This window comes from Pygocentrus nattereri, chromosome 29 (genome assembly GCF_015220715.1).
Source record: "Pygocentrus nattereri isolate fPygNat1 chromosome 29, fPygNat1.pri, whole genome shotgun sequence".
NCBI classification, from domain to species: domain Eukaryota; kingdom Metazoa; phylum Chordata; class Actinopteri; order Characiformes; family Serrasalmidae; genus Pygocentrus; species Pygocentrus nattereri.
The window spans coordinates 7253491-7265990 of NC_051239.1; the positions used below are offsets into that span (position 1 = coordinate 7253491).

General features: G+C 40.2%; 1 protein-coding gene across 2 annotated transcripts in view; it reads right to left on the reverse strand.

Moving 5' to 3' along the window:
- Positions 1-12500, reverse strand: part of stx2b (syntaxin 2b) — a 32835-nt gene that overhangs the window by 1050 nt on the left and 19285 nt on the right. The window contains exons 7-11 of one of the 2 annotated variants that reach the window (XM_037535987.1): positions 5656-5729; positions 4565-4702; positions 3765-3875; positions 1560-1739; positions 1365-1454 (exon numbers count right to left, since the gene is read on the reverse strand). In XM_037535987.1, the coding sequence (XP_037391884.1) occupies positions 1602-1739; positions 3765-3875; positions 4565-4702; positions 5656-5729 (461 nt within the window). In that variant the 3' untranslated portion in view covers positions 1365-1454; positions 1560-1601. Of the gene's footprint in view, positions 1455-1559; positions 1740-3764; positions 3876-4564; positions 4703-5655; positions 5730-12500 lie in introns of both variants that reach the window. The other variant, XM_037535988.1, reaches the window with a different exon arrangement.

Consider the following 12500-nt stretch of genomic DNA (forward strand, 5'->3'; position numbering starts at 1 on the left):
CAAAGTAACAACATTCATCACCTGTTTATGCCAACAGGAAGGCCACATGGCATGGCTGAGGAAAGGGAAACACCACTGTGGTCCTATTGGGAATCCATTGTACAAGAAAAGGTCACAGTCTAGTGATACATAACTGGGAAGATGAAGGTTAACCAAGCAACTTTGCCACAAAACACAGGACTGAAGGCAGAAACAGCACATTGTAACTGATAAATCTCCATAAATAATTCTCACAGGAATTTCTCCCAACAGCATCTTTACTTTAAATTGACAAAGCAGTTGCAAAAAGGCACAAAAAGCTTAAAGCCACACGCCAGCGGTTTTTAACCTAAACTCATCTGCCGTATCTGTAGCACAGGCAGTGTCCATGGACAGCAGCCAATGGGCAGCTGTTGAAAACGAACTTCCCACAAGCTTCTAGTCGGGTTCTGAGCCTGTTTTTTTTTAAGTACGGGAATGTTATTGTCCATTGGAAACGCCTGTACGGTCGTGTGCAAAAGTTTTGGCACCCCCGTTCAACCCCTGTTTTGCTGATTCGCTTTTCTAAGGCTGCGTTCACATTACCAGGTTTAAGTGGCACAAATCAGATTTTTTGCCCTAATGTGACTCAGACCTGATGTTTTCAGGGCTGTGTGGACACGCAAATGTGATCTTTTCAAATCCGAACCGAGTCACTTTCATATGTGGTCCTGGACCGGACACGTATTCCGATTTGCGGCCATGCGACGGTCATGTGAACGTTCAGATCTGAATTCATGGGCTTTTTTGCCACTGCGCGTGCCAAACAGACACTGAAGCCTGTAAGCGGTGGAAAAGAAACGCGTCTCACCTTTTCCGCCTTGGTCTCGCTCTAATAACGAGCAGCAGAGAGTTATTCAGAGTAAATCATCTTCACAGGGAAGGCTCGTTTTTACCGTTAGTCTGTTTGCTGATGATGCAAGTGATGCACGTGATGTTACTGAGTAAATGTTACACATGCAAATTAAAATATAAAATGTGGCCTGTGCAAAAATGATGGCATGTTTTATATTGTTACATCCCCCGATATGTTTAACCCTGCAAAACAAATAGAAATCACGCACTAAAATTTGCAAAAAAGTGTGCTCTCTGTAAATTGTGTGTTCTTCTTCTCATCTGAATCATTAAAACATGCATTTCGCCCAGGGGTGTTAAAACTGTTGCATACTGTGGGCTACAGATGGCGCTGTTTTCTACCACTGTGCTAAGCACACATGAGAACTGCAGTCTGTAGTAATCGACTGTATGTGGCAGACAGAGATTAGGTTAAAAATACTGGAGTGTTCTTTTAAACAGAGCTTACAGTCTGACAGAAGCAGCTTTTAAGAGTGTGTTCTTTGGTCGTGGACCCTTGACTAATTAGCAAAGACTCCAACGATGATGAGGAGAACAATGACAGCACACACTGCTACACAGATGGCAAGAAACACCCTTTTCTGAGGAGAGAGAGAACAAAAAACAACAGAAGACATCAAGTTAAAAACAGCATTTATCTACCCAGCAGCAGCCCCGAGTTTGTGGTCGTGCTTACATGACAGTACCTGCTCTGTGATTGGTCAGGGGTGTTACTGGAGGCAGCATGCTTATGCAGGATTAGCTGCAGTGGTGGTGGAGGAGGCGGGGGTTTTAGTGGATTTTGCCGACAGGCCCACAGACAGGCCCACGATTAGTGCAAGCACAGCAAATATCACCAATGCAATCAGAGCCAAAATGATATATTTCTGTCCAGAACACAGAAAAAAAGTGTTAGCACTCGCCCCAGCGTTAACACACCTGAGCCAGGTAAACAGCGTACCGTCACCGTCAGAACAAAATCTCCGTCATTGTAGCTTTTTCATTTTTCCACATAAAACCTGATGTGACTTTGCATTAAAAAAACCTGCCCTTCATATTGTGTGAACATTTCATGATAAAGGACCAATAGAAACGGCCAAAAATGATCTCGTGTTAGCATCTACTTTCAGCACAAAAGGTAAGAGATAAAAAAAAGGTGTTCAAAAGATTGGAAACGATTGTTTTCCCTCAGTGAAACAGGCTGACATATTTTAAGCAATGTCATTTTCTGTAAGAAAACTGTTGTGCAGGCTTCATTTGTTGATAAAAAATAAAAAAACTGACATATTTGTGTCTCTAATTTCATTTCTGTTCCAACTTGTGTACCTCTGGCCTCCCTAACTCCCCCATAACCTACAGATAAAGACATTTAGCTTATTTTTTAATTTTCTTAAATTTGTTTTTTCTATCAGAACGAGAGCTCATGTTTGTGTAGTTAGGGAAATCTGTCACAAATCCTGTTTTGGAATTTTAAAGCTTAAAGGGAAAATTTTTGTGAATATGCATAAAATGTTACTGATTTGAAGGAGGGAAAAAAATTTATGGATGGAATCAAAGCTGTCAACTCACACCGAAAACCATTGGAGACAGGAGTTTTTGTGAGAAGCTGACGGTATGTTACTCGTAATTACTGAGGGTTTGGGGGTACCTGGTGACCCCTAGTGGCCAAACAGTTTAAATCCTGCCTAACACCAAAAGCATGTTTTTCGATTTTCGATGTCGACTATTCAGCCTCAATCTTTTTTGCTTTATTGCACAAATTTTAAAACATTACTTCATTTCTAGCATGGCTATTTACATGAAACCTACAACTTATTGTAAATCACAAAATCCTCGCGCAAGACACCTAACCCCCAATTGTGTTCTCACTGCCCCCTAGTGTGTGTGTCTATTCACTAGTGTGTATGTGGTGTTTCACTTCACGGATGGGTTAAATGCGGAGGTGGAATTTCCCCGTTTGTGGGATTAATAAAGTATCACTTAAAATAAAATAAAATTTACAGAGTACAGCGATCCATGAAGCAAAGATGATAGCATCTAGGGCTCCTATTTCTGCGTATACATGCGTCACTGATCTACAGCTAAATCCATATCACAGCACAGGAAGCGCTGTTTCAGAATAGATCCGTTACAGGACAATCACATTCATTCTTTTTTCCCCTTCTGTATCTACTACTGCATTTTCTGCTGATTTCCGGCTAATATCGATACCCATCTAACCCATCTCTAACAGGTGCTAAGGCTAATGACTCTTTCCAAGTCTTAGAAAACTTCCAAGAAGGTTACCTGGCTCAGGTGGTGTTCGAGCTAAAACACAACAAAAATATAGTCTGGCTGGGGACTGAAACCCTTCTGTTGTAGGCCATATATGCAGAACAATAAAAGAATGGTTCCCAACCCTGATCCTGGAGTAGAAATGGACATTATGGCAATAACAACATGACAAAATTTAGATATTTTTACAATACACATTTATCAGGGGTCAGCTTCTGACCACAGGGCCACTGCTGCCTGTTATATACATATACACACATACATATATCTTCAGGCACCAGTGACCCTGTGGTCTGAAACTGACCTCTGAAAAAGGGCTTGCATGCTCTTTATTTCAACACTTCCTAAACATCACAGGAACCCTGTAATTAACGGCCCTTTTTGAGGGCAGGGAGAACACTAAATTGTGCAGGACAGGGCTACTACAGCTCATTTACATATTTAGCAGAATCAGGGTGGGGAACCACTTTGGTGAGGTAGTTTTAAAACAAAACACAAAAATAGAAAAAAGCCAAAAGCTGCGTGCAGGTCAAAGGGAAAGCGAGACTCTGGGAGCGTTTAGGCCTGTTTAAACCTGTATGATGTGAGATAAGCAGCTAGTGCTGTGAGGTGAAGTGCGAGTTTGTGTGTTTTCGTACCCTGTGGGCTCTCTTCTGGTAACTCACAGCTTTCTTGCACTCTTCGTTGGCTTTGGCTACGTACTCCACTGCATTACTCACGTTTTTCTCTATGTTGTCAATCATCTCACCCTGGAAAGACACGAACACAGGCATTTCAGTTTCAGAACAGTCCCTTGCTTCACCTTTTCAATACCTCAAAAGGTGCATTAAGAACAAAATAAACTGCTATTAAAAATAAATGAACACCATATAACTTCACCATACATTGTTTTTATTACATTACTGGCCTCTGCAATATTGACATTGTAGAAGGCTGCCATATAAAAATTGTATGTATGTATGCATGTACACACACACACACACACACACACACACACACACACACACAGTATCTCACAAGAGTGAGTACATCACTTGCAAGTTCACTGTGAGGTGGACTCACTTGTGTTGCCAGCTATTTAGACATTAATGGCTGTGTGTTGAGTTATTCTCAGAGGACAGGAAATCTGTACTGATATACAAGCTGTACACTGACTATTTTAAGTTATACCCAAGTTTCATTTCTATAGTGTCATCCCATGAAAAGATATAATAAAATATTTGCAGAAATGTGAGGGGTGTACTCACTTTTGTGAGTTACTGATATTTTTATATATATATATAAATAAAGTGTGTGTGTGTGTGTGTGTGTGTGTGTGTGTGTGTGTGTGTGTGTGTGTGTGTGTGTGGTTAGTATCTCACAAAAGCGACTGAAGTTGCTCATGGTAAACAAGGTATAAAGGGTCTGTTTGAGAGACTGGAGGTGCACAGAGCTGTACCTGTGTCTCCACCAGCATGGCCATGTCCATAAACATCTCATGAAGCTCTTTGATGCTGGACTCTAGACGTATGATGTCTTTATGTCGGGACTCGATCTCGTTCAGAGCCTGTCGCGTGATCTGAGAGTCGGAGATAATCTGAGGACAGAGAAAACCTCCTTCAGCAAGCAGAGATCTATATTAACACTGAAGATGAGACTAAATTCCCCAAACTGTCGTCACCACTGAGCAGCTTTTCAGTCGGCCGCTGTGACAGAAGAACAGCCAAACAACCTGGAATCAGCCAGAAATGAACCCAACACCATTCGCCAAACTAAACGGGCTGTAAGAAGCTTTACAGACCGGCTGGAACAAAACAACATTAATACTGATCTGGAAAAACTGACCGAACTGAGCTGAACCTGATATTGCAGCAGTTTTATGGCTCAGTCTGATTTGGTCAGACCCTGAAGATCAGACTAGCTGTTCTTCTGTTACAGCTGCTGACTGAAAAGCTGTTCAGTGGTGATGACAGTTTGGGAATTTAGTGTAAGGAGCTGGAGAACGAACCGGCGGCTGTGAAGCGAGTGGGCGGAGCTTGTTACTCTGACTTAGCAACAAGCTGCTTGTTAAGGAGCTATAATTTGGTGGAAGGAGCTGAACATTAAAACATATTAAATACCCAGTTTATTAATTTCTTACTTTATTTATTTAACTGAATAAAAGTAACAGAATACTCGAGGTCGTGTGTTATTGCAAATAACACGGCTGTGATTTGGTTGCAGGCACGAGCTGAAGGCAAAAGGCGTTACTTTGCGATAACACATTCCCTCTCGTGTTCTATGGCTTAACTGTAAAATTGCAAATTCTATTATCACAATGTAAAATTAAATGAGGATTCTATTATTACACTGTAAAATTGAATGGCAGATTCTATTGTTGTATTGAAAAACAAATAGGTATTTGATTATTGCACTATTTGAGGATTTTATTATAATAATGTAAAATTAAATAGGTATTCTGTTATTTGTTGTAAAACAACGTAAAAATTAAGATTTCAGTAACTCCTTATTTTTGGTGATTCTGGTCAACAAGCAGCGAATCAAACTCACATCGGATGTAAAAATGGACGGGTTCCCGCTCTCCAGCATGTCCTCCAGTTCCTCATTTGTGGTCAGTCTTCCAGCTGCAGGATCACACAAAGACATCTATTCATCATAAATATAAATAAACGCTAATGTTTACAAATACAAGAGTTTCATAACGAAAGGAAGTACAGTGACCGTCTCTAAACGTTTGGGTGAAAGTGTGGTGTGACCCTGGAGTTCCTATACGTTTCAGTGGGAGTGAAAGACAGAGAGCAGTGTCACTACACTGCAGGGCCTGGGCTGATTCAGCCGAGAGAGCGAGTCAGAGAGAGCGCTCATGCACACAAACTCAAACCCAAATGATGCAGAGGGTTTTCTGGCCCTTATTCACCAAAGTCGGGTGCGGTCACATCTGGTCATAAATGAGCGCATGTGAATTTTGAGTTTTGTTATTAATCAGTTTCATCTGTATGATCAAACATCTGGCGGAGTTTCTGTACATTTAAGTGAAATAAACAACAAAACTGTTTGATTTTGTTTACTAACAGCAATTCAGGACAAAAGTGGATGCACTTATTTTACATGCACACTGGTGTAAACAAAACAGACTCCACCCACAAAATAAACAATACAAAACAGCTCATTTTACACAAAATCACATCATTTTACTGCCTTAAAAAACAAAGACAATTTATTCTTTCCAGTCGTCGTCATTTTAACACTAAGTTTGGTCAGTGGGGAGAGCAGTGCGGTCACTGCTAGATCTCAAAACTCCAGTGCCGCTAAATGCTGTTTTATTGGCTCCCTAACAAAATATTTGCATAAGTTGGAGCGTACTCTGCAGAGTACTCCGTATGTCATTAAAGGTGGTTAAAGCTTCAGTCCTTTTTTCTCAACTCCTGCAGTTAGAAAACACGATAAATCCTACCACTTCCCTCAATTAGGGCCTGAATAACTAGAAATCCTTGAGTCTTCGTTTGTCATGCAGGTTTCCCCCATTCGCTTCTAATTTCACCCTTCAGACACCAACACAATTCTAAGACAATTTTCAGAGTTAAAGGCTTATTGATCACTGTTTGAAAAAGAACATTTTAGCATGAAACCAGATTTTTTATTTCTGTTCAATTATATGGGTCAGATATGAACAGGCAGCTCACTGAGAAGGTAAATGTTTCCCATTAATTACCTACACTGTGGTGGCCCACCATAGCTTGATCTGCCCCACACAAAGCTTCATAATGCAGCAAGGATATCTTCTCACAACAACATAAACACTGTTTTTGCCCTCTCTATCTCTCACTAGCAGTCAGCCCCCCTCCTCTACCCTCCCCTGTACTCACACATAACACCAACACACACACACACACACACACACACTGGACTGCCTCGTCACCTGGCTGCATCCGAGACATGAGGCATTCTGAGGACATACTAGTGTTTAATGTTTGATCTGAGGCAAGTAACACTAACTTCACAGTATCCAGTGCAGTCCAAACACAACGCAGCAGTTACCATTGATAATTACCATCAATCTAACTTTAGGGAACATTGTTCCTCGTTCACCAAGACCTTCCCAAGTTTTTCTCAAATTTGTTCTTGAGAAAGGTCCAAAGAAAAACGCTACGTCAGATTCATAACGTGTTCTTAAACCGCAAAACTGATCACTTCTTTGTGCTCCTGAACATGTGCAGATTCTGTTCTTACCCAAGAGCAAATCTCCAATAAGACCAAAGTTACATTTCATAAAGTAAGTTTAAAGAAGAAATTTCTTCTAAAGAATGGTTGGTAAATGAGGCCCATTAACAGTGTGACCGAGTCTGCTCTCCACGCTTTAAAACAGAGTGAGAAAAGGCAAATATGGACTTGTATTTACACTATTAATTGTATGTATTTGTACTGTTCAATCAAATTCATGATTGTGGATATCACTGATGGAAATGGGTCCATTTTTTTATTTATTAAATCTGAAAGAATTTTGTACATCAATTCTGTATATTCTCTATTAAGCATTTTGTATTTTCTATACAGAATAAACCAGTTAAACACAGGTTAGCACTTCCACTTCATTTCTATTTTTTTTATTTCTGGACTGATGAACTTTGTTACTATCTTTTGTGGGCGTTACCCTTTGCTGTGTCTTCACTATCCACCCCCATACTCCCAGTGTGTTTATGATTCAATTACTGAAGCATAAAACTGCCTAGAGCACAAAGTTCTTCCTATTATTTAGATTAACCTTTTATTTAGAATACATAACATCGTCTTCCAGGGAAGCATCAACCCTTCAACTCTCCCACCATAGGTCTGCCCACCATAGTCTCACAAAGCCCTGTGGGAAACACTGATTTATTGTGATCGATGTTACTGAATAAAAAAAGTCAAAGTTTAATCAAATAATCACGACAGCCCTGAATGCAATGCAAATAAAACACATTAACGTAGAATAGCCCAGCTGCTCCCACTGGACTGTGCCTATGTTTATAGTATCCAGGGAAAGAAAAGGAGGGATGAGATGAGGGACCATGTAACTCGCAGCATGTTTATTTATATACTGTCTGTAAATAACTAATGTAGATGTCCTCTTTAGAGGGTATTGAGAGAAGAGGGACTTTCTCACTGTGACAGTTTAATGTACCATGTAACATTTAAAAAAAAATAGAAGTAAATAAAAAGGCAATACATGGACACTAAGCTGCCAAAAATTTCAAATTCATAGTTTTTGTCCCAAAAATTATATGCATTTACACACATGCATGCTTAGAACCCCTAAGCTACAATGGGCCTTTGTTGTTTTTTTCTTTGTGATCTACAAATCATATAAAAGGAGTCATGACTGAAATTGTAATTTGTAAGTATTAATTTACTCCATATCCCTCGCACACAGTTAAATAATGTTTTATTGTGTTTACATTTTTCTACCTATTTTTTTTTGCATTTCTTTTTGATGAAAATGAATAAAGTCTTACACACTTTTTCATTTTTACATGCAAAATAATAACAGATGGAGCTGGATGGGAGCCCTGAAGTAGAATGTCACTCAGGGCCTTCAAATGACCAGAAATGCTCCTGGATCTGCCTTTTTTCGCATTGAATGATCCACTATATAGGGCAGCTGTCCAGAGCAGAGGTCACTGACATGTATCAATCTAGTCTAGATCTCTTAACGGGAACATCTGAGCACAGCCCTGAATTTTGGGGTAAATGTGGATCTGAGCACAGCCTTACTGGTCAGGGACAAACTGAGTGTGAGATTTCTAAACTAATCCAATGCCTTGTGAAGAGCAGGGGCAATGGCGTGCTCAGCAACACTGCTTAATGGACAGGCCTGTTGTTATGGATGTAATGTTAAGCGTATAGATATAAATCGCATGTGAAGACATTACAAGTAAATAAATAACACCTCTTACACAGATTAGGGGAATCCGGGGTGGGTTTTAGAGGTGCTGTTACCTGGTTTGTGGTGCATTTCCAGCATCAACAGTTTAACAAATGGTCCCCAGACGTGTACTCTCACTACGAGATCACAACTGGCCTCAAGAGACTAATCAGTCTAAAGGCAAAGCAAGAAAAGACAGCGTGTTTAACTCTAAAGCTGTGTTTACAAGTTGGTAAGCGGTTGCCGTAAACTGAATTTTCTGTTGTTTCCAATGGAGCTGCCACCGCCAGCCGCAACAGCACCGCATGACAGCGGTCAGAGGAACGTTCTGTTAAGAATTTAACTTTCCCGATCTTTGCCATCAACTGCAGGGATGGACGTTCCACTTTAAATTAGCAACATATTGAAGCTTTCCTCTTATAAACAAGCATGTTCGCCAGTGATGCTGTCACCACAGCGATGTTTGCCTGGCTTCATGCTGCCACAGGTTGTGTAGCGCTTGGGAGGCTTTGGATGAGGGTGTTTTTCAAAGCCAACATGTAAACAGAAAGTTTGGAAAATATATCATGGAAAATATATCATGGCTATAAATGCATCTCACAGGATACTGAGGTACCCACAGGATATGGCCTTATAAAATTTCCACTTGCTCTGCTTATCTTATTCCAAGTTAATTCATCTTATCCACATTATTCCTTCTCCATCTACTTTTATACTTAACATTCTCAGTCTATAATCTCTAGCTGCACACCAGTAAGCCAGAGCTACAAGGAAAGGCTGATAAAGCGCCCAGGAAGTGTACAGTGAGTAAAAACTCCAGCAACACTGCAGTTTCTGATCCACTCATACCAGCACCACTCTCACTACAATAATAATAATAATAATAATAATAATAATAATAATAATAATAATAATAATAATAATATTATCTGGTCAGTGGTGGTCCTATGTTGTGCCCTTTCCTTAAATGGGCATGGACGGGTGAGGGGGGGCAAAATAAAACTGTACAGCAACAGACAAACAGCAGATAATCTACTCGGGCATTGAGGAGTTGGACAACGAGACAGAAGTCTCCAAGTTTGCAGTAATGAGGCTACAACAGAATATCATGACTTAACACTGCCCGTCCCATTCACTGATGGATAAACCCTTTCTTCCTAAGCATAAACACAGACCTAGTCACATGTCACGCTGCCCTTGGCCCATTGTGCTGAGGTGTACCTGTGTCTCCACTCGCACGTTACCCCGGAAACGGCTACAACAGAGTCTCTGGTGACGGAGCCGCTCGTCTCATGTGACGGTGGAGAACGAAGACCTCATTAGCTACTGCCCTCAGGAGACACACACTCTCACTCACACAGAGCCCCCATCTGGAGGGCAACACCCACACCAGCAAGCTCAACAAGTACTTTTATTTTCTTCTAATTTGCCTGAGATTTACCAGCACATTGTCAAATAATTCAAGTGAGGAAATCCCCACAAATCAACAGGCGGGGGACTGCAACTCCTTCCATCTGGACTCTTTTGTAGCCGAGTTATTCTGTACCAGCTAATAATATATGTATCCAAGTCACATTATTAAGTAGTGGATTTAGCTGCTTGGCTAAGTACTGTTCCTCCTGCCATTAACCAAGCCGGTTACAGACTTTTTTCGGTGTACACGTATGTAAAAAAATAAATAAATAAATAAAAAAATAAAATGAAAAATAAAAAAGAAATTCCCTCTAATGCTACGTTTTCATATTTAAGAACCGTGAGATGTACTGTACGCTCCACCAGAGGGCAGAGAAGAGTCTGTGTCCTTAAGTCCAAAGAAGGAAGCACAGCAACTGCACTACTGCAGCCGCCTAAAGTCTTCTGCACATCGAAGAGAAATGCCACACTGCATAGCGGAAATACACAGTACAGCTATAGCACGTAGGCAGCATAGCAGAACGTGCCAATAAATATCAAGCTCAGGTTCAGTGCGCCCTATACTCATACTCAGCTAACAGAATCTAACTTTCAGTAAACTTTTCAATTTGACTCTAATGCCTATCCCTACTTTACCAGTGGTGGACAGTAACTAAGTAAATGTAATTGGTTTCTGTACTTAAGTACTTTTTCATGTATCTGTACTTAAGTTTCTCCGTTCTGGGTGACTTTTTTCCTTTCACTCCACTACATTTCAGAGTCTAATATCCGACTTTTTCCTCCTACATTTTGAGAAATCTGTCGTTCCTTTTGGTTTCTGTGTGTATAAAAACGTAACATGTCAAAACGAAAGAGGCGCAAAGCCAGAGCACCAATCAGGGCCCAGCGGTCACTTTGTTTAGAGCTGGTTTTGACCTGTTGGTCATACCGACCCAGTGCAGCACGCGGTTCAACGTCAGCACAGCAGCGTAAAACTTTGGGAGAGTCTGTTCAACATAAATGATGAACTAACCTAACTTTGTGTAAATAGAGCACAATATAGAAATATGTCCACATATGCAGTCGAGACTGACGCGGCTTTTTTCTGAATTTCTACAAACACCGTTTCATTTTATAGTAAATGAGTTTGGGCTGGTTTATGTTTATGTTAAGAGTGATACCAGAGTATTTTCACCTAAAATGAGTTCATGAAGCCAGTCTGGTTATAAAAATGATAACAGGACCAGATCAGAGCCAGAATTACTGTTTTAGTACTTTTACTTTATACTTAAGTACATTTGAAGGGAAATACTTTAGTACTTTTACTCAAGTGGAGGTCTAAAGTGAGGAACTTCTACTTTTACTGGAGTAATATTGTACCTTGAGTATCTCTACGTTAACTCAAGTACATGATGTGTACTTCGTCTACCACTGTACTTTACTCAGAGCCACGCTTTGCTTTTCTTTTATGCCGGTGTCTGAGGGCCGTCGGAGTATGTATGTATTTGCCTGTGTGCTAAATAGTTCAGTAGCACTACAAGTACGTACATGTGCTGGAAGATATGATCTAGAAGTGGAGACAGAGTGTGTGCATGCATGAGAGCGTGCACCGAAGACACAGACACTGTCTAGGTTGAGTTACAAGTACATGCATGCAATAGAATTCAGGACATTTGACGGGAGTAAAAATTAAAATGTAGTGGGCAATATGATGATTTCATTGTTCTCTACTTCCAAAAACATTTTCCTGACTATCTTTCAAATATTAAAGCCCTTCTAGAGCACTGAAAAACTGCCTGCCTCTTAAAAAAACAGATATAGACCAGGAGAGCCTGTAAACAACAACAACCAGTGGTACCACATTCAAATCAAAACTGAAATATTTAAGCTGATTAAAATGTTAGACCTTTCATTTATTAATCTGTTACTAATTGCTTAATTTTTGTTTGATTTTTGGGGGCATTTGGTCCTCGGAGAACCAGAAAAAAAGTACTTTACACATAAATAAATGTTGGTATATTTAAATCTAACTAGATCTATAAACAAGACATCAAAACATTCACAGGCATTTTATACAAAACTTAAAGAATTATAATATGCA